General features: G+C 47.0%; 1 protein-coding gene across 1 annotated transcript in view; it reads right to left on the reverse strand.

Annotated features, from left to right (window-relative positions):
* LOC140466598 (lamin tail domain-containing protein 1-like) overlaps window positions 1–23,117 on the reverse strand; it is a 32,001-nt gene that overhangs the window by 5,992 nt on the left and 2,892 nt on the right. The window contains exons 2-7 of the mRNA XM_072562049.1: window positions 20,429–20,688; window positions 16,586–16,772; window positions 16,074–16,193; window positions 13,663–13,853; window positions 9,846–10,015; window positions 3,755–3,846 (exon numbers count right to left, since the gene is read on the reverse strand). Of these exons, the coding sequence (XP_072418150.1) occupies window positions 3,755–3,846; window positions 9,846–10,015; window positions 13,663–13,853; window positions 16,074–16,193; window positions 16,586–16,772; window positions 20,429–20,688 (1,020 nt within the window). The remainder of the gene's footprint in view (window positions 1–3,754; window positions 3,847–9,845; window positions 10,016–13,662; window positions 13,854–16,073; window positions 16,194–16,585; window positions 16,773–20,428; window positions 20,689–23,117) is intronic.

Genomic DNA, 23,117 nt, shown 5'->3' on the forward strand with positions numbered 1-23,117 from the left:
TGTGGAAACACTGGAGTGAAGAGCAGGGAAGAATAGTTAATCATCTGTTTTCACTCAACATCATTTTTACCACCAGATATTTAGGAAGTCATTGTGTCCTCCTAGGTTTATAGAGATTCCATTTTGGAGATTTTGGTCGATCTTGTCTTTCTATCTCAAAGAATTAACAAAATCTTGCAACACATTTCAATTACCCAGACTTCCTCCCATACTCCTCATCTTCGATATTAGGAGTGGCCAGCATGGTGGCTCAGTGGTTGGCACTTTGACTCACACTGCTAGGGACCCAGGTTCAATCCCACCCTCGGGTGACTGTGTCGAGTTGCCGGGATGTTCCAGTTTCCTCCCACCGTCACAAAGTTGCGCAGGTTAGGTGGATTAGCCATGCTAAATTGCCCATAGCATCCAGGGATTTACAGGCTAGGTGGGTTAGCCATGAGAAATGCAGGGTTAAAGGATTAGAATGGGAGGGGGGTTGGCTCTGGGTGGGATGCTGTTCAGAGTGTTGGTGTGGACTCAATGGGCGAATGCTCTGCTTTCACACTGTAGGGGTTCTATGATTCGAATGTGTTGTTTTCCTGGGTTAGGGATCCCTGCCTTGATGGTGGGTTGTAGGTAAGAAAGAAGTTACATATATTCCTCCTCAGGAGCATTTGCTAATGAAACCAGCACACAGAACAAAAAGGAACGGGAGGAGGAAGCCATTCAGGTCTTTGGATCAATTCCACCATTCTAGAACTTGGCCAATCTACATCTTAGCATCACGTGCCTGCCCTGGTTTCAGAACCCTTAATACCCTAACTCAACAAAAATCTTCAAGGCTCAGCTTTTAATTGCTTATCAACATCCAATCCACCGTTTTCTTTTGGGGAGAGTCCCAGATTTCCGTTACCCTCTCTGTGAGGAGGTACCGCTTGACATCGTGGCTTAATGGCCTGGCTGTAATTTTAAGGTTGTGTACTTGGACCCCCCTCAACCACCAGAGGTGCCCCTGCTGGGCACTACACTGAGAGGGAGCAGGTCTGTTGATGGTTTACCTCCTCAGAGATAGGTACATGGGGAGGTGAGGACCACACATGGCAGGCTGTGGTGGGCAGGGGCACTGCCTTTCCTGTCAGGGAGCTCCTCGAAGGCACATGGGATGCCGAGAAAGGATGGCCACCCCACTCCCGCCAGAGTTCACCGGAGACCTCCAGATTTTACTGGATGATCCCTCCCCTCACCTCTTGCCTCCAAATGTGTTACCCTGACTTCATGCAACTTTTGCAGTTCCTGTGTCAAGCTGGTTGGCCCATGTTCTGCCACCTCCAAAATTAATATGGCCTCCTGGAGGGGCAGTGCCCATAGGTAAAAGCAGTCCGTCCAGAAGTCTCTAATTAAGTGCAGTTAATCTCATTATAGGAAGTATGTGGAGAGGAGATTTATCAGGATGCTGCCCTGGACTGGAGGGCTAGCCATCTGAAGAAAGGTTGAGGGAGCTAAGGCTTTTCTCATTGGAGTGAAGAAGGGTTTGAGGCGACTTAGATAGAGGTGTACAAGATGATGAGAAGCATAGATATAGTGGATAGACAGAGACTTTTCCCCAGGGCAGAAATAGCTATCACAAGGGGGCATAATTTTAAGGAGATTGGAGAAAGGTTTAGGGGAGATGTCAGAGGTAGGTTCTTTACACAGAGAGTGGTGGGTGTGTGGAATGCACTGCTAGTGGCGATAGTAGAGTCAGAGACATTAGGGATATTTAAGCGACTCTTGGATAAGCACATGGATGATAGTAAAATGTCATGTATGTAGGTTTATTTGATCTTAGGTCAGCACTACATTGAGGTCGGAAGGGCCCGTACTATGCTGTACTGCTCTATGTTCTATGTCTTGATGTTTCTATCTAAGTGCAGTTACTCCAGATGTTTCCATCCAGAGCCTCATACAAGTGAAGAGTAATGTTTTGACACAGTCGAGAACAGTAGTTCCTTTCAGTGACGGATAATGCCTTGTTGAGTCTAAAACAAACGGTCCCTGGCAATTTCAGGTCTCTGTTGAATGATTTGATCTGAGAATTTGTGAACTGCAGTCTGACTCATCATTCCTGGGATAGAGAGGGTTAATCAACTCGGATTCTAGTGTAACCAGAAAGTGTTACAGTGTGCATCAGAAAAGGAAGGTGGGTAATTGCGATGTTTTGGGAACCTCTGTCATATGTTGCGTTGCAAGGTTCGGAAGGCAGGGAGAGCTGCCCAATAAGTCTGGCATCAAGATGCGAATGTAAACAATAGCTTGGGGTCAACTACTTGTTATTAGAGTCAAGATTGGAGTAGTGTTGGAAAAGCATAGCAGGTCAGGCAGCATCCGAAGAGCAGGAAGGGCTTGGCCCGAAATGTCGATTCTCCTGCTTCTTGGATGCTGCCTGACCTGCTGTGCTTTTCCAGCACTGCTCCAATCTTGACTCTAAACTCCAGCATCTGCCGTACCTACTTTTGCCAACTTGTTGTTAGAGTCAACCTGGCTTGTCTCCCATTCTGTGACAATGGTTGTTGGTTTTGTCATTGACAGAGGATGAGACAAGTCAGTCCTGCTTCCCAACATTGTGGTCTCTTAATCTGGATTGACGGCAACCAGTACTAGGTAAGAGGTTAAACATAAAGGTTTTCCTAAAGTGATAAAGTTGAGGGGTGGAAACAAAAGACTTTGAGACTCTATACTAGTTCTATGAATGTGATGACTGGCCCACCATTGAGAGAATGACATTTTGAGTGCTGCTGCTGATTTTTAATCCTCTGTCCTGGGAGTAAAGGATGGTTCCTGCACCTGAAACCTTCTTTTTGTCAGAAAGACCCAATATCCTTTCAATCACACCTGCATTTGACAAAGAAACTGGTGGCTTTGAGCCCTCAGGCTCACTCTGGAGCAAGTGTCAACTTGAAATTAATGAAAGCCGGTGACAAACCAACTTGACATGAACTTAAAAGCGAGTGCATCCTTTATTCCAGGGGATATGATGGCCTAGTGGTACTCCAGAATTAATCCAGAAACTCAGCTAATGTTCTGGAGACCCGAGTTTGAATCCTACCATGGCAGACGGTGGAATTTGCTGAGAACCAGGAATATACACACTGGAGGCACAGGTAAAATCCTGAACAGAAACATTTGGGTGGCTCGGTAGTTAGCAATACTACCTCACAGCACCAGGGACCCAAGTTCGATCCCATTTCTGCCAGGTGCTATGGTTTCCTCTCATAGTCTAAAGATGTGGAGGTAAGGTGGGTTGGCCATGCTAAATTGCCCATGGTGTCCAGGGACATGCAGGCTAGGTTACAGGAATGGGGGGTGGCAGGCCTAGGTGGGGCGCTTGTTGTAAGGGTGGTGTAGATTTGATGGGCCAAATGGCCTAAACTTCACTCTAGGGATTCTATGGTACTCTTCGTCCATTGATCTAAAGAAATAGACTAGTTTTCCAATAGGAAGTGACAGATAAAAGCTTGGTTCACTTGATTCTGTGTTTTCTTGCTTTCCCTTGTGGTGTGAGAGTAAGTCACCCCAGCAACAAGGAGTCAAATTTCTTACACAGTACAGTCCTGAACAATTGCGTCTGTTATTGAGAGCAGTTCTATGATGATATGGAGACATCGATTGATAAGGAAGAATATAACGTTTGATATTGTGGTAGTCAAATGGTTTAATGTTAAACTGTCTTGGTACTTCGTATGAAAATACCCTTCGCCGTCGTTGGCACGAGTTAGTAATTTGCTAGTTTGCTTACTGCTGCAGAGCACGTTGATGATTTCTTCTCATTTTTGCTGAGAGAGCTTTTCCTGCACTGTTGTGATGCTCTCAGTCTGGAGTTTGGCTGATCTGGAAGAATGAATGGGAAAGAATTGTGAAAGATTAGAACAAGATACTGCTGGAACAGTCAGAAGGAGGAGTGAAATGTAGACACAGCCTCTATCTTAATTCTAATTCCTGGCTTCGTTCCACATCATAACGCTTTTGCCTAACAAAAGTCTATCACAGTTTCAAAAAAGATTGAAAACTCATCTCCACCTTCAACAGAGAAAGTTCCAGATTTTCATTATTAGAGTTTCAATGAAGTATCACCCCAAAATGGCCTGACATGAATGTTAATGTATTACCCCTTGTGCTGGACTCCATTTCTCTAGATGTTTTGAGTCAAGCGAGATAGGGGTGAAAGCAGGAACAGGGGACTGAGTTGAATGGCTGTGATCATATGAACGGCAGAGCCGGTTCAAAGGGCTGAATGGCCTATTCTTGCTTCTATTTTCTATGTATCTGTGTTTCTCCAACTAGAGGAAATGGTTTATTTCTCAACCGATTCTATCAAACTCCTCTTCAATCATCTCAGTCAGAGCATCCTCTATGTTCATGGGAATATCTCAGTTCCTGGTTATAATGAGTGAACCGTTTTCACTCCTGGTGAATCTTGCCCAGGCCTTCCTGAAGGGGTAGGGTCCAGAACAGAACAAAGGTGGCTATGGCATCGTGCGCAGGCCCAGGCATTATGGTTCCAACAGGCTGTGCCAAGAAGTCATTGCCAGTTCCGAATATGCCACCTTCCTGATCTTAGCAAAGATGTCGATCAGCCAGAATCACCCTGGGCTCTCTCCTGCTCTCTGGGACAGACAGAAACACTCTTTATTCTCCCTTTAACTGGTGTACAGAAGGGCATGGGTGGCAGGCTAGGGATAAGGGGGGCATATAGGTGGGAAATAGTTGCATAAAGGAGAAAAGAAATCTATTCCTGGTAACAAAGCTCAAAGTTAATTTTGAAGCTATCTAGGGGGTGATTTTCAGATTGCAAAATCTATTTGAGCTCTTATGTTACATGTGAAACTCATTTTCAAGCGCAGGGATGACACAGGAGGAGACTTTTAAGATGCAACTTCCATGCAATTCGCAAGAGAGAATGGCCAAAAGAATGTCCTCCGTACAGCTGAGCAATGCAAAGCTATCGTCTATCAAAATCTGACAACTTCCCTTGTTTAATGAAGGATGTTAGCACAAGGGGATTAAAACACTGCCAATTCAGACGTGCTGCGTCCCTCCATAAGTACTCCACAACTAGTCAAAGGCTAAAGATCACCCTGAATTCTACCTTCGCTAAAGCCCTAATTGCCCCTAAATGAAGCATTTTCTACATTCCTATGTGTACACCTGACCATGAGTGTTGGTTAACGTGAATGTAATGCTGTGCAGTCTGTCAGAGGGCTGCATTTCCAGAGCCCAGTCTTGAAGGCAGAAGGAGAACCAAAGGGTGGTGGGGGGGGCAGGGAGTGGATGCACAATAAGGTGGCACCCCCCCATATCCTGCAGCTCCGAAGGTTTCCCAGGACGTAGGCCGGGACCTGAATTTTCTGGCAATGCCAGAGCAGGGTTCAACCAATTCAGATCATTTAGACTGCAAGTAAATTACTGCAGATGCTGGAATCTGTACTGAAAGGAAAAAATGTTGGAGATCAGAGTGGGTTGGGCAGCATTCATAGAAAGAAAGTAAGCAAATTATTTGAATCTGAATGGCTCTTCAAGAGCTGTAACCTCCAGTGTTTTTTGTTTTTCAAGTCAGGTTAAATGTTGGGCCTCACTGGCATATTGCCACTGGCCTCACTCCTCATTTGCAAAAATATATTTATTCTTAAATTATCTGCAAGTACATTATAAAACAGTTCAAGTTAGACATTACAGAAAATATAATATAAGTATCATATTTCCCATTGGAACTATGCAATGTTTGGGGTGGCACGATGGCTCAGTGCTCAGCACTGCTGCCTCCCACCATCAGGGACCTGGGTTCAATTCCACCCTTGGAGGCGTGGAGTTTGCACATTCTCCCCATGTCTGCATGGCCCAAAGATGAGCAGGCTAGGTGGACTGGCCATGGGCCATGGACAGGGGATGGGGAGGACCTGGCTGGGCTGCTCTTCAGAGGGTCAGTGTGGACTCGATGGGCCAAATGGCCTGTTTCCACACTGTTGAGATTCGATGATATTAGGTGCCTCCATTCAACTGGAATATTTATTAAATATGACAAGAAACTATTTACATTCAAATACAAGCAATGAGAAGTTCTATAAGTTAAGAGGGATATCATGGGCAGCAAGTCTTAGACAGTGGTCTTTCCACACTGCTCCATGATGGCAGTTGTCCCAAGTTTTATGCGTCCCTCAGCAAATGGTCCTGCACCTTGGCATGTGCCAGTTTGCAACACTCAGTTGGGGGCAACTCTTTACACTGGAAGACTAAGAGGTTTTGGACAGACCAAACCTCAATGCACTTCTAGAGAGACAAAGGTAATGCTGCACCTTTCTCAGACGTGTCCCTTCCACAGACTAATGGGGGAATGACCACTTCAACTCAACCAGTGAGTTGGTAATCACTTGGCCTCAGAGGCTTGTATTCACTAAATAAATAACTGAGTGCCTACCCAAGGTTCCCAATTGGAGGGAAAACGAGGAGGTGACCAATTGTGACTGCTGGTTGGTCACTACTTCAGAACCCCAAGTCTTGTGGAAAAATCCAGGATCTAATCCTGCTTATAATAGTATCTTTCCAGCAGATTGGGTAGGAAAGCACTCATTCCATAAGTGGGACTGCATTTAAATACAGTGACTGAGAGAAAGAGAGGACTACAGATGCTGGAGAGTCAGAGTCAAAACGTGTGGCACTGGCAAGCGCAGCAAGTCAGGCAGCATCCAAGCAGCAGGAGAATCGACGTTTCGGGCATAAGCCCTTCATCAGGAATGTGGAGGGTGGGAAGGGGGCTGAGAGATAAATAGGAGGGTGGGGGTGGGGGTGGGGGTGGGGCTGGGGGGGCAGGTAGCTGGGAAGGTGATAGGTGGATGAAGGTGGGAGGATGATTGTGATAGGTTGGTGGGGAGGGTGGAGCAGATAGGTGGGAAGGAAGATGGACAGGTAGGACAGTTCAAGAGGGTGGTGTCAAGTTGGAGAGTTGGATCTGGGATGAGGTGAGGGGAGGGGAGATTCTGAAACTGGTGAAGTTGACATTGATGCCATGTGGTTGAAGGGTCCCAAGATGGAAGATGAGGCATTCATCCTCCAGTCGTCGGGTGGCTTGGATTTGGCGGTGGAGAAGGCCCAGGACTTGCATGTCCTTGGGGGAGTGGGAGGGGGAGTTGAAGTGTTTGGCCCAGGGTGGTGGGATTGCTTGGTTGTTGGGTGTGTGGTTGTGTGTGTCCCAGAGACGTTCCCTGAAATGCTCTACAAGATGGCGTTCTGGCTCCCTGACGTAGAGGAGACCACATCAAGAGCAATAGACACAATAGATAAGGTCGGTGAATGTGCCAGAAAATCTTTGCAGAAATGTGCCAGATGTGAAAAGACTCTTTGGAGCCTTGGACAGGGGTGAGGGGGGAGGTGTGAGAGGAGGTGTAGTCCAGGTTTCTGGGGGAGTTGGTGGGTTTGAAATAGATGTCCATGTTGAGTCAGTCACTGGAGATGGAAATGGAAGGGGAAATAGGTGCTCAAGATGGTCCAGGCGAACCTGAGGTCAGGGTGGAAGGTGTTAATGAAATTGATGAACTTTTTTACCTCCTCGTGGGAGCATGAGGTGGCATTGATATAGTCTTCGATGTAGCGGAGGAAGTGGTTGGGGGTGATGACAGTGTAACTGCAGAAGATGGACTGTTTCACATACCTGACAAAGAGACAGCAGAGCTGGGAACTATGTGGGTGCCCATGACTACCCCTTTGGTCTGGAGGAAGTGGGAGGATTCAAAGGAGAATTTGTCAAGGGTGAGGACCGGTTCAGCCAAACAAATGAGTGTGTCGGTGGAAGGGTACTGGTTGGGTCGGCGGGGGAGAGAGAAACAGAGGGCTTGAAGGCCTTCACCATGGCCGATGAACGTGTACAGGGACTGGATGCTCAGGGTGAAGGTGAGGCATCGGGGGCCAGCGAAACGAAAGTCATGGAGGAGGTGGAGGGTGTGGGTGGTGTCCCGCTGTATGTGGGGAGTTCCTTGAGCAAGGGGGTCAGGATGGTGTCGAGATATGAGAAAATAAGTTCGGTGGGCAGCAGCAGGCGCTGACCAGGGCAGTCACGTTTGTGGATTTTGGGTGGGAGGTAGAACCGGGCGGTGCGGGATTCCCGGACTATGAGATTGGAGGCTGTGGATGGGAGATCTCCTGAGGTGATGAGGTTGTGGATGGTCTGGGACACGATGGTTTGGTGATGAGAGGTGAGGTCGTGATCGAAGGGGTGGTAGGTGGAGGTGTTTTTGAGTTGCACCTGGCTTAAGGATGTAGAGGTCAGTGCACCAAACTACCACTGTGTGCACCTTCCCCCCCCCCCCCCCCCCCTCCATCCGCTGGTTTAATGGTGATGTGGGAATTGGAACAGAGGGAGTGGAGGGCTGCCCTTTTGCAAAGCTGAGAGAGTGGAGTTGGTGAGGGGGTGGACTGGTTGGGGCAGTCAATGTCATGGCAGCAGTTGGAGATGAAGACGTCGAGGGCGGGTAAGAGAACAGGATGGGGTGTCCAGGTGGATGGAGTATGTTTGAGGCAGCAGCGGGGTCTTTGGAGGGTGAGTGGGAGTCATGATTGAACAAATAAGCATGGAGGCAAAGTTCGATGTCATAACCAGTTTGGAATTCATTGACCCGGCAACGTGGTGAGATGAAGGTGAGATCTTTACTGAGGACTGATCGTTTATCCTCAGAGATGGGCAGGCCTGGGGAGATGGAAAAAACCCACAGGGCTGTGGGCTGGGGCCTGGGGCCTGGAGGGGTGGAGCCTGGTGTAGAGTTGGAGTTGGGAGTGGGGGCAGGGACTCTCGCTGGAGTGGGGGCAGTCATGTGGTCATTGGTGATGTCACTGGAGGAAGTGACGTAAATGGCGGTGGTTGGGGAGGGGCGTGGAAGCTGTGTATTCCCACGGGAACAGAAGAGACGCTCCGTGTGACGTTCCCAGAGGCAGTGTGCTCAGTGGCAGCTGTGGAGGCGACATGGTTGGTGGAGCTTCAGAGTGAGGGAGGTGGAAGTGGCACATTCAGCAGCAAATGCGGGGTGGTGCATACGGTGGTGGAATCGGTGCTTTCGGCAGCATGTGCAGCGGGGGGGGAGGGGGTTGTGTGGCATGGTCATTGGCGATGTTTGGGCAAGTGACATCAGTGGGGGCAGAAATGACATCGGCAGCAGCAATCACAGGGGTGGAAGTGACATAGTGCGCAGCGTTCGTGGAGGTTTTGGAGGCGATCGTGGAGGCGCTGGTCCTGGCGGTGATCATGGAGGTGGTGGTCTTTAGTCCCTCTATCCCCAACCCCTCCCCATTCCTGATGAAGGGTTTATTCCTGAAACATGAACTCTCCTGCTCCTCGGATGCTGCCTGACCTGCTGTGCTTTTCCAGCGCCACATTTCCCCACTCTGTATTTAAACATGGACGACCCGTGTTGAAAGGGTAGTGTGTTACAACTTGCCTTGATAATGTTTTCCCACATTTGGTAAAAAGCTTTGTGGGGGAAGACATACGTCAGACACAAGGGACGTGTAGGGATGAGAATGTTCACTGTGTCAACTCTCGCCAGTGCCACTGTCCAGCAGCTATCATTATCCCTCCAATGGGCTGCCAGAGGAAGTGGTGGAGGCTGGTACAATTACAGCCTTTAAAAGGCATCTGGATGGGTATATGAATAGGAAGGGTTTGGAGGGAAACGGGCCAAGTGCTAGCAATGGAACTAGATTAGGTGAGGATATCTGGTCGGCACGGATAAGTTGGACCGAAGGGTCTGTTTCCGTGCTGTACCTCTCCACAACTGATAAATCTCGGGGCAGCTTTCCTTCAGGAGAGTTGGCTCTTGTGCAGATCAGCCCGATTTTTACCTCACCTGGGATAGGGTCAGGTCGAGTATACTGTGAACGGGAGTCCCTGCACTGACTGCTTCCATCGTTCCCAGCAGACACCATCCTTGGTAAGGTGAAATCCGGGTGGGTAGGAGAAGCCAGACTCTGACCCCAAGGACAGCGGGTTGGAAAGTTGTAGAAGCTCGGTTTCTGACTGCAAAAAAACAAAGGTGTCTCAGACACTGCAAAGCAAGGCAAGACAGTTGGCCAAACACTTCCTAACTTACAGCTCATTCTTATGGTCATTTGTCACTAGCAAGAGTCATAGAGCTATCAAAATTCGGCTGGCTGAGTGATTGGATTGTAAAGAAGTAAGAATTGAACATTTAAAAGAAACTATTCTTTCTCTGTGAAGATTTTGGGGTAGTCAGAATCACATGTCAACACCAGAATGCAAACTCCCCATCGACTCCTGAATAATGTCTCTCGAAGGTTCTGTTTCTTCTCAAGCTAACAACCACACAGGGATTGTTTTCCTGAGGCTTCTTTTTAGTGCCAGAAGCTGAGCCCTGTAGGGTTGTGAGCTCTGAATCACACTGTTACCTCTCCTATGGTGGCAGTGTGGATGTAGTGTGTCTTTAATGTGGGCCAATTCTGGTAAAGTCCATGATATGCTCTTGCAATCAATGGGGGTATAAATACAACTTCCCAGCATCCAGCTCCTTTGGAGGGGAAGGTTTGAGATTTCCACTACCCTCTACGTGAACAAGGGCATCCAGAGTTGCTTTCAAACTTGAAGACCCCTCACTTTGTTGTGTCAGAGCTGAGGGACCTGGAGCAACCTTGTGATGGGGTTGCACCTTACTGGGGTATAAATGGCACAGCAAGGCCAGAGCTGGAACACACTCAGAGGAACATTCTGGAAGGAACACAGTGAGCACATGGGACATAAATATATGAAGAATATAGGTTAGAATGTTACAGCACAGTATAGACCCTTCAGCCCTCAATATTGTGCTGGCCTTTTATCCTACTCTAAGATCAAACTAACCTCCATACCCTCCATTGTACTGTGCCTATCCAAGAGGCTTAAATGTCCCAAATGTCTTTGATTCTACTACCACTGCTGGCAGTGTAATCCACACCCAGCACTCTCTGTGTAAGGAACATTCCTCTGATGTGTCCCCTAAATCTTCCTCCAATCACCTTAAAATTATGCCCCGTTATGATAGCCATTTCTGCCCTGGGAAAAAGAGTCTGGCTATCTACTCTATAGAGTCATAGAGTCATAGAGTCATAGAGATGTACAGAATGGAAACGGACCCTTCGGTCCAACCCGTCCACGCCGACCAGATATCCCAACCCAATCTAGTCACATCTGCCAGCACCCGGCCCATACCCATCCAAATGTCTCTTAAATGTTGCAATTGTACCAGCCTCCACCACTTCCTTTGGCAGCTCATTCCATACACAGACCACCCTCTGCATGAAAAAGTTGCCCCTTAGGTCTTTTTTATATCTTTCCCCTCTCACCCTAAACCTATGCCCTCTAGTTCTGGACTCCCCTACCCCAGGGAAAAGACTTTGCCTATTTATCCTATCCATGCCCCTCATAATTTTGTAAACCTTTATAAGGTCACCCCTCAGTCTCTGACACTCCAGGGAAAACAGCTCCAGTCTGTTCAGCCTCTCCCTATAGCTCAAATCCTCCAACCCTGGCAACATCCTTGTAAATCTTTTCTGAACTCTTTCAAGTTTCACAACATCTTTCCGATAGGAAGGAGACCAGAATTGCACGCCATATTCCAACAACATCCTAACCAATGTCCTATACAGCCGCAACATGACCTCCCAACTCCTGTACTCAATGCTCTGACCAATAAAGGAAAGCATACAAAAGCTGCCTTCACTATCCTATCTACCTGCGACTCCACTTTCAAGGAGCTATGAACCTGCACTCCAAGGTCTCTTTGTTCAGCAATACTCCCCAGAACCTTACCATTAAGTGTATAAGTCCTGCTAAGATTTGCTTTCCCAAAATGCAGCACCTCACATTTATCTGAATTAAACTCCATCTGCCACTTCTCAGCCCATTGGCCCATCTGGTCCAGATCCTGTTGTAATCTGAGGGAACTTTCTTTGCTGTCCACTACACCTCCAATTTTGGTGTCCTCTGCAAACTTACTAACTATACCGCTAATGCTCATATCCAAATCATTTATGTAAATGACAAAAAGTAGAGGACCCAGCACCGATCCTTGTGGCACTCCACTGGTCACAGGCCAATGCCTCTCATCATCTTGTACACCTCCATCAAGTCACCACTCATCCTTCTTCGCTCCAATGAGGAAAGCCCTAGCTCCCTCAACCTTTCTTCATAAGACACGCCCTCTAGTCCAGGCAGCATCCTGGTAAATCTCCTCTGCACTCTCGCTAAAGTTTCCACATCTTTCCTGAAATAAGATGATCAGAACTGAACACAATATTCCAAGTGTGGTCTAACCAGAGCATTATAGAACTGCAGCATAACCTTATGGCTCTTAAACTCAATCCTCCTGCTAATAAAGCCAACACACCATACGCCTTCTTAACAACCTAATCAACTTGGGTGGCAACCTCAAGATCTCCCTGTTCCTCCACACTTCCAAGAATCTTCCCTTTAACCCTGTATTCTGCATTCAGATTTGACCTTCCAAAATGAACCACTTCACACTTTTCCAGGTTGAACTCCATCTGCCACTTCTCAGCCCAGTTCTGCATCCTGTCAATGTCCCGTTGCAACCTACAACAGCCCTCCACACTATCCACAACTTCACCAAACTTCTTGTCATCAGCAAACTTACTAACCCATCCTTCCACTTCCTCATCCAAGTCATTTGTAAAAATCACAAACAGTAGAGGACCCAGAACAGATCACTGTGGAACACCACTGGCCACTGAGCTCCAGGTTGAATAGTTTCCACCCTCTGTCTTCTATGTATCCAGACAGCCAGATTTCCCTGTATCCCATGCCTCTTTACTTTCTGAATGAGCCTATCACGCCTTGCTAAAATCCATGTACACCACATCCACTGCTCTACCTTCAGTGAGTTTTGTCACATTCTCAAATAATTCAACAAGGTTTATGAGGCATGACCTGCCCCTCACAAAGCCATGCTGACTATCTCCAATCAAACTATCCTTTTCCAAATAATCATAAATCCTGTCACTCAGAATCCTCTCCAATAATTTGCCCACCAACCAATGTAAGACTGACTGGCCTGTAAATTCCAAGGGTTATTCCTATTCCCTTTCTTGAACAAGGGAATAACATTTGCCATTCTTCAACCGGTCTGGTACATTAGTCCTAATGTAACTAGATCACAGCCTGGTGTACTTATGATCTACATGTATAGCAATATCTTGTATTAGTGTATCATAAACAGTTGTTAATCTTGGCTTCTGCTCGACCAGCTGTCCTGGTGATTTAAGCCTTGATAATATCGTGGCGAAACACTCGCATCAAGAAAACCACAGACAGATCGCCAGATGTGGTCGACCCAAGGCTCTGAACCCTGGAAAGGGGGCAGATGACCAGTTCCCGAGGCTCTGTGGGACACAGGCCAGGAGCAGAAACCATGCCTGTGAGCAGGACTAGCTCCTCTTTGTACAGTTCCTTTGCATTAAAGGTTCTCATTCCATCTGCAACTTTAATTGTGATGTGCCCTTGCCCATTCGTTTTGTGAGTTTTGCTTGAGTAACCACGCAGAAACTGAAGTATCGTGAATTTGAGCTCCTTAATCTCAGACATCTCTTTGAGTGAGCAGCACTGGTGGTGCTCCAGGGAAATAAGGCAACATGTTCAATTGCGCATATACCTACTTGACTGGTAAGGTCTCTGGGACGAATTGGCACACGTTTGCAAAAGATTCTTCCTTTGCCTTGTCTGATTGAAAATTATGTTGAGCATTATTTTTTGGGAGTGCATGTTCATAGTCTGTGAACTGTTCTCCATCTTTGCATGGGTCCTTTAGCTTTGATTTTCCATGACCAGGAGTGAACCATGCTACAGCCTAGGGGGAAGATCACAGTTCAGTTAAAGGGGACTGAGAAAGCATTCAATTATTGATCCAAAATCTTAACAAGAGTCCATATCAGTGGGTGACATACCCTTGACCCTGTGACATTTTCCACTAGAATGTATCAATCAAGCACTAACGGAACTCACGATTGGCAAAACAGCCCAGAGTAAGCCAATTCTCTTCACTTAATTATTGTATGTACAGTTCTTGCAACTCTTTAGCCTGTTCCCCTCACTGGGGGTATAGGTCCATAGCCCACACAAGCAAGGCTTTCTGTTGCTCGGCCTTGCTAAGACTCCCTGACTCCCCCAAGGGCTCCTTGGCAGTGGTGAAACTGCATGCAGTTCCAGCTGTGGCCACTGCTCTGGGTTGGCGCTACTGAGGCAACACAGCCGCCAGCCAGTCAGGTTGGTCACAGCTCAATGAAGCAGGATTAAACTGGTTAACTGTGTGTTGGCCAACACAGATGTGGGTGTAATTTTACGATATTACACCCTTTCCAACCAGCATATCTGAAGTGTTGTTGGGGGGGGTGGGGGGAGAAACAGAGATGATGGGGCAGGAAAACAAAATGGAGGTTAGAGTGGTGCTGGAAAAGCACAGTAGGCCAGGCAGCATCCGAGGAGCAGGAAAATCGACGTCTTGCTCCTACTCCTCGGATGCTGCCTGACCTGCTGTGCTTTTCCAGCACCACTCTAATCTAGACTCTGGTTTCCAGCATCTGCAGTCCTCACTTTTGTCGAGGAAAACAAAATGGGGTGGGCCTGCCCACTCTCCATCACTCTCCCATTTCACGCTGGGAGGGAAAGGAGTCGGACAGCTCTATCCCCCATGCTCCCTGCCCCCATTAATGACAAGCATCAGCCCCACTCTCGCTCTGCCATTACAATGCACGGTTTCATTGAGATGGCAACCAATTGTTAGGAACTGGAAGCATACCTTGGTCAGAGTGGTTCTCTGTGCCCATTGGAACCAACATCCTGCACCCTCCAACCCCCTCCAGCTCACTCCTCCCACTGAATATGCTCTTGGCACCTAAGCCGAGCCCATGCCTGTCTGAAATCTCAGACTTAAGCCCAGGCGCAACCATTCTTCATTCGCAGGGACAGCCCGCAGTCCTGGCTGTGCAGTCCCACTCGATCCTGACACTGTCAGGCTGAGCCTAGGATCTGATGCAGCTCTCTCAACAGAGTGACCTCTGCCCAGGTGGGGAAGGGGAGTCTCACTCTGAGTCAGACAAGGTGGATTGCACTGTAAAAGCCCCACTCTGGGGCAGCATGGTGCATGGGCTGACAACCAACAAACAAGTCAAGGATGGCAGGAAATCCTGTAAAATCCTGCCCACGATGGACAGAATGGCTTCGCAGTGGGACCAATGAGATGGGAGAATGGTGTTTAATTTGGATATATGAGACATGTTACATTTTGGTAAGACAAACCAGGGCAGGACTTACACAATTAATGGTAGGGCCCTGAAAGATGTATTGTCAAACAGAGAGACTTAGTGTTTCAGATACATAGGTCTCTGAAAGTGGCGTCAAGGCAGAGAGTGTGAAGAAGGCACTTTTTATTGCTCAGACCATTGAGTATAGGAGTTGGGACGTCATGTTCTACAGGACATTGGTGAGGCTACTTTTGGAATACTGCATTCTGCTTACCCTGCTATGGGAAGGATATTATTAAATTGGAACGGGTCCAGAAAAGCTTTACCAGGGTGTTACCGGAACTGGACGGTTTGAGTTCTAAGGAGAGGCTGGATAAGCTGGGACTTTTATTCCCTGGAGTGTAGGAAACTAAAGAGTGACCTCATAAGGGTTTATAAAATCATTAGGGGCAGTGATCAGGTGAATACCAATGGTCTTTTCACTCGGGTAGAGGCGTTCAAAACCAGAGGACAAAGGTTTAAGGTGAGAGGGGAAATATTCAAAATTGACCTGAGGGGCAACGTTTTCACGCAGAGGGTGTTGCATGTATGGAAGGAGCTGCCAGAGGAAGTGGTAGCGTTAAGTACAGTTACAACATTTAAAAGACAGATGCATGGATAGGAAAGGTTTAGAGGGATATGGGCCAAATGCTGGCAAATGGGTCTAGTTTAATTTGGGGAACCCGGTCAGCATGGTCAGGTTGGGTTGAAGTGTCTATTTCTGTGCTGTATGACTCTACTGCTGTAATACCACTGGATTACTGAAGGTATAATCAAGAGCTAATTACCTGCCCGTTGGGTTTGCACAAGATTGTCGTACATTCTGGACCAGTTCCGAATTTATTACTTTCCTTCAACAAAAAGTCTTTTGGAGGACTGTGTGGGACCTTTGCTTCAGCTGCCCAGACCTAAAAAAAAGCCGTGAATGAAACTGTGTCAATAGCTCAAAGGCAGAGACTTCAAATTAAATATTCCCGGGTTGTGGGCATCGTCAGCTAGGGCTGGCACACTTTACTCATCTCTTGCTGCTATGAGGTGGGGCTGGGCACCATCTCATTGAACCCCAGGGGAGCATTTTCAGCCAGACTTGGTGCCACACCTTGGCGCAGGAATAATAGGGTCCCAAATGGTAGTGGCCCACCTGCAAGCCGAGGTAAAGGTGGCAAGGTAACTCGGACCAAGCTGGACAGAATGTGAATCCAGACAAAAAATGGTGACAGCAGAGGATCGCTCCAAGTCAGCTTCCAAGGAATTTGTATGAGCAGGGTTTGCATTCAACCAATGGGCATCCTGTACTTACCGTTATACTGGACCCTGCATTTACCCGGGTCCTGGGTGGGAAGTGGTACACTGTCACTGGGTGTCCACCAATGTTCTGCTGCAAGATGTAGTTCCCAATGTCTTCCTCCGTGTTGAGTGAGATATTTAAGAGCCGCACAAAGTGGCCATTGGCAGCGACTTCGATTATTTTCATGTTGCCCATGGTGCTGGAAGAAAGAAATGGTTTGACCTCACTTTGCCTGAGAAAGTTGAATACCGTGCGCTCAGAAACAGGAGGAGGCCCTGAAACCCACACTGCGAGGGGAACCATGGGGACCTCCTCCACAGAAGCCAACGTGGGCTCGCTGTCCAATGACTCTCACAGCCAGAGGACCAATCAGAGGGTGTCAGGGCAGGGGAAGCCCCTTTCACAAGGCAGTCCCATGGCAGCCACTACACTCAGAGAAGCCTACATTCAGGCCTAATGGGAATTGCTGGACCACCACCCCTTCCACCACCACAACCCTGCCACTGACAACCCAATCCCCCTCCCCCAGCTCTCTACCACTACCAATCCTGGCATTGGGAAGGAAGGCCAGCTGCACAGTCTCACTGGCCTCCTTTAATTAGCCTCATTGAGTCAATAACAATCTTCATCAGCCAGCACTCCCAATCCCTCCCCACATCCTCTCCTCTCCCCGAAGTCTGCTTCTGTGAAAGCGGTGCCAGCACGTGGGAAACAGAACCTCAAAACTGGTTCGGTTCTTTTAACCTCACAATATCAAGTGCCTTGATGGCAATACTGCTACTGGACTATTAATCCATGACGCCATTTATTGCCATGGGGACAAATCCCGCCATGTCTGCCGGTAGAATTAACTAGTAGCAAGGGGATTAGAAATTAATCTCAGTGATGGTGACCATGAAAGTATTGTTGTAGGAATGCAACTGGTTCACTAATGGCCTTTTGGGAAGGAAATCTGCCATTCTTACCTAGTCTGGCCTACACATGACTCCAGGTCCACAGCAACGTGGCTATAGGATCATAGGAATAAGAGCAGGCCATTCAGCCCATGGAGTCTGCTCTGTCATTTAATTCAATCATGGGTGACCAAACTTCACTTTGACCACATTATTCCCTTTACCCTTCACATCACTGATAATCAAAACTTGATTCACCTCTAATTACACTCAGAGACAGAATTTTCCCCAGGCCTCTGAGGTAGAAAATTCTAAAGTATCACCACCCTCTGAGTAAAACTAATTCCTCCTCACCTGATTCTCAAATGGCACTCTGCTTATTTTTAAATTGTGACCTCCCACTCCAGACTCCCCGACCAGGATAAACATTTTACCTGCATCTACCCTGTCTATCCCTGTTGTGGTTCTAAGGAAGCATTTCGATAGATGTTCTGAATTCTAATCACAAATGCTCTGTGTTAAGAAGATATCATGTCAACTCTAACAGTAAAGGTAAAGTTTCCATAATCCAATGGGCCATACACTGCTTTCGCATTAGAGAGAAACAGAGACAGAGAGAGATGACTGATTACATCTAATATGCTGAGTCTTTAACACTCTCTGAAATGGTTGAGTGAGCTACTCGGTTGTACCAAACTGCTACCAGAGACCAGATGAATTGTAACTCTACACCACTTTCTCAAAGGCAATCAGATAACAAATGGGTTTTGCTTCATGGCAAGGTAAGAATTAAAAGAATTCACCCTGCCCCTGGTCCCACCCTCTTGTTGAGACTGGTGAATGTTGGAGTAAACAGATATTAAGCACACGAGTCTGAGAAGCTGGCTCATTTCATCACAAGATGACCCTACTCCAACGTCCCCACCCTGTAACTACTTCAATATATCCTTTCCCAACATAAAACAAAGAAAGACAAATACAAGAGTCACACCCCATTACTTTAATATCTCTATAGGCTTTCCCTCAGGTCACTCACCTGTCATGAGATTAATCAGTAACCCCATAAGCCTCCAGGGGGAAGCCCTGCACAGGGCTGGCTACCTGTTCACGAGAGGTTGCAGTAACAAAGCAGACTCCAATCACCATGGTGACCAGCAGGGGAGGAAATGCTCAAATGTTGGAAAAGGCGTTCACATTCCACAAGCAACACACAAGTCAGAGACTGATCACATGCACAGTGATGAATCTATACTGTATCTTCTCACTGATTCAACTCTTTACAAGAATATTCTAGGTTAATTGATGTTTTATAATGATTTCAGTTCCCTTCTGATAGTGAAATCCCTTTGTACTCTCCCACATTAGTCAACAAATCTAACGTCACTGGAGGAGGTTGTTTGGCCTAGTCCACTTCACCTGTAACCCTGCCAATATTCCTTATTTCTCAATTCTTCCAGCAGCCCCCCCCCCCCCCCCCCCCCCCCCCCCCCACCCCCCCAAAAACAGTTACAACATTCATCGTGGTCTGAAAGAAATTCCTAGGAGACAGTGAGGACTGCAGATGCTAGAAATCAGAGTCGAGAGTGTGGTGCTGGAAAAGCACAGCAGGTCAGGCAACATCCAAGGAGCAGGAGGATCAATGTTTCGGGCATAAGCCTTTCATCCATTCCTGAAGAAGGGCTTATGCCCGAAACGTCGATTCTCCTGTTCCCTGGATGCTACCTGACCTGCTGTGCTTTTCCAGCACCACACTCTCGACTCTGAAAGAAATTCCCCTTAGTTCACCAAGGCCATCAGTATAGCCCACCCCTTCCAAACTCCACACCCTGGGTATATTACAAGTTATTATAGATCCCTGTCCTTGCATACTCAACCCTCCTGTCTATTTCTCCCTGCCTATCCTATCCATGGTAAAAATCACACGATATAATCCAACAGGTTTATTTGGTAATGCAAGCTTTTGGAGCGTTGCTCCTTTGTCAGGTAGCTACCTGGACTATAACCTGGTGTTGTGTGATTTTTACCTTTGTCCACGCCAATCCTTCACCATGGCTAGCCTATCCAAGCCATTCATCATTTTCAACATCTTTATTAAATCTCCTCATAACCTTCTCGCACCTGGGAGGACAATCCCAGCTTCTCAACACTTCCTAGTCAACAAGTAATGAGTAAAGAATTTGGGGATATCCATTTGGGAAGAAACCAGCCAGCATTACTTCATCTGGCCTACATGTGATTCCAGCCCTATACCAACATGATTTTCTCTCAACTACCCTCTGACATAACCCAGTTGATTTCAACGACACCATCTCTCAAGAGACTCTTATAGAGTTATAGAGTCATACAGCACGGAAACAGACACTTCAGTCCAACCAGTCCATGCCAACCATCATCCTAAATTAGATTAGTCCCACCTGCCTGCGCTTGGCCCATATCACTCAAAAACATTTTTTTATTCGTGTACCTATCCAAATTTCTTTTAAACATTATAACTGCACCCACATCTGCCACTTCCTCTGGACCAACCACTCTCTGTGTAAAAAATTGTCCCTCGTGTCTTTTTTAAATCTTTCTAGCCGCACCTTAAAAATATCTTGTAGTAAAAAAAAGTTCTCAAAGACCACACTCCCAAAATAAACACTTTTATGGTAAACAGCCCTGCCTCTAATAAGAATGAATTCTATAATCTGTACTGTTAATTGTATGAACACAACGCATTAAAAGAAATCTATTTATAAACAGTCGTTAACTGTGGACATTATTTCTGGACAACCTTACTTGTCGAGAATTGTTTTTTTAAATGCCCATTTCCCATAATCATGAAATGCAGAAGCAAATTTCACCATGGGAGGGCACAATTGAACAATCTTCCCAACTTTCTCAACAGTGTGAGCACATGGATAAAAGGTTTGAGACACAAAGCAATGAGTCAACAGCTGATGATGGAACATGTCTTGGTTACCTGGCGACCGGTGTGTTGAGGTCACATGTGTTCATGACTGGCTTACAAACAAGGGGCGCGTTGGTCGAGTCATTGTTCTTGAGGTTCTCAATCAAAGTGTTGTAAAAATCTCGCCCTTGACCGGATTTGCAACTGTTGGGAGAATGGGTCGGAGGCTTTGCACAGAACCACTTTGGCTCAGTTTTATTACTTTCCGACGCTGTAGAAGAAGAGATGTCATTGTAGGTGCTCCCAACAGCCTCATGGCCTTTTGCACATGGCTGCAGTCACAGGTGAACACAAGATTATAAGCAAAGACATGCCCCCCACCACCAACCCACCTCCTTCTCTCCCCTTCAGAAAAATACCAACCTTACAAGGAGGCAGTGAACAAAGAGGGTTCAGATAGCTGAACAAGGGAGACGTTAAAGCAGAAAACTTTGCTATCCTGCTTGCACAGCAGAGACTCTCCTAACGTGCAAGTAGGTGTGAACAGGCCTATATCTCAGGGTGGCTGTTGGTGAGGTTCAGATCTGCAAAGTACCTTTCCCATTGCTTCCCTGACCTTGGGCTTGTGGTGCTGTGTGGATGGGTCAGGTGGAGATGTGAGGTGTTCATCAGCCTGATGCAAGCTTTCCTGCAAATACTTCCCAGTTCCACAGCCCAAACCCTGTAACCAGATGGAAATCAGGATTGCAGTCACATTCTCTGCTATTTGCCTTAATGTTAAGGAGCGTTTTTCGAGCTGAACCATGAGGACGTTCAGGAGATGCACTCAGAGAGATGTCCTCACCTCAAAGGCCAGGAAGTCGGGGTTCAAGTCCCACCTACTCTCTTACGTACCTGTGAAATGCCCAGGTCAGTTGGGTAGAGAGGGTTTGATGGAAAGGACTGCTCATTAGCTACCCCCACACCCCATTCTCATACCCACCTTGGTACTGATTGACACCAATGAGCAGCCCATAAATGGGGAGGTGGGATTGAAAGGTATAGCAGCAGAGGGAGATCACGGGAAAGGGGCAAGAACTAAAACAGAAACAGCGTTTAAAAAAAACGACTCTGTCATGTCCTAATAAACACTCGAGCTGATGTGGCAATAAAACAGTTGCTTTTTTTATTATAGACCCTGAAACATTCACACCAAATATTTTACATTCAGTAGCAAGAGAAGACTTGAGTGTAAATACTACAACATGTTCACTCCTATCAGGGTCTTCAATCAACACTGTGAGGGTAACGTATGCATTACCATTTTCAAAACTAAAGGATGCCCAACTCTTATTTTGAAAGCGCAGAGAAACTCTTGAATTAACATGAATTGCTCCCACAAGGGAATAAATGTTTGCAGTGGTGCTTATAACTTCAATAAAAAGACAAGAATTAGGAGCAGGAATAGGATACAGTATTCCAAAGGTGAACTGCCATTCTTCCGAGAGAAGAAATTTTAAATGGTAGATTCCTTGTGTTGAAACTGTGTTCCCTTGTCCTAGATTCTGCCATGAGGGGAGATATCCACTCAGTGGATTTCCTGCCCAAGCCCTCTCAGAAGCTTGCGCATTTCAGTGAGATCAGGTCACAATGGTCAAGCCATCTGCAGCTGAGTTTCATCCAGTTAGCAAGTGTGACGTATCATCAGTATCCGAGGCTGCCAAATCTCTGGGATTCTCCAGGAATCTGTACACATTTACTGTCTGCCTGGATTGTTCAGTTCAAGGCGTGCAGCCGTTGGTGAGTTTATCTGTTGGGCAATGCCTGGGTACACCAGGATGTTACAGTAACAGCTTAAAATATCTCACTTCTTCCCTTTGTTCTTTCATGGGGTACTCCTGGCAGGGCCAGCTTTAGTTGCCCATCCCAATCTTGCCCTTTGAACTGAGAGGGCTTGCTAGGCCATTTCAGAGGGCAATTAAAGGTCAACCACATTGCTGTGTGTGTGGAGTTACACACCAGGTGAGGATGGCAGATTTCCTTCCCTAAATAAATGAATTAACCAACGGTCATCCAACAGAGCTTTGTGGAAGATTGGGATGTCTAGTTGGCATGGGCAAAGTTGGATTGAAGGGTCTGTTTCCATGCCTCCATTACAATCTCAGCAAATTTCAAAAACTCTGCAAGAGGAGACGAGGAGGGGAAGGGCAATGGGTGGAAGGAGGATTGGCATGAGATGGGGGGATCTTCGTGGGAGGAATAAAGCAGGGTAGATAGAAATGGTATAAGCTGAAGTGGGTGGCATTTAATTCACTGGTGAATGTGGGCATCGCTGGCTGGGCCAGTGTTTTTTGCCCATCCCGAACTGCCCTTGAGAAAGTGATGGTCAGCTGCCTACTTAAACTGCTACAGACCACATGCTGTAGGTAGCCCCATAATGCCCTCAGGAATGAATTTCCAGGATTTTGACTCAGTGATATTGAAGGAACACGGTTGTATTTCCAAGTCAGGATGGTAGGTGACTTGGAGGCAAACTTGCTGATGGGGTGTTCCCTTGTATCTGCTGCCCTTGTTGTTCTAGATGGGTTTGGAAGGCGCTGTCTGAGAATCTTTGGTGAATTTCCGCAGTGCACCTTGTAGATGGTACACACTGCTGCCACTGAGTGTCGGTGATGGAGGGAGTGGATGCTTGTGGATGTGGCGTTTCAATCAAATGAGTTGTTTTGTCCTGGATGATGTCAAGCTTCTTGAGTGTTGTTGGAGCTACACTCATCGAGGCAAG

The sequence above is a fragment of the Chiloscyllium punctatum genome, chromosome 44, assembly GCF_047496795.1.
Source record: "Chiloscyllium punctatum isolate Juve2018m chromosome 44, sChiPun1.3, whole genome shotgun sequence".
NCBI lineage: Eukaryota > Metazoa > Chordata > Chondrichthyes > Orectolobiformes > Hemiscylliidae > Chiloscyllium > Chiloscyllium punctatum.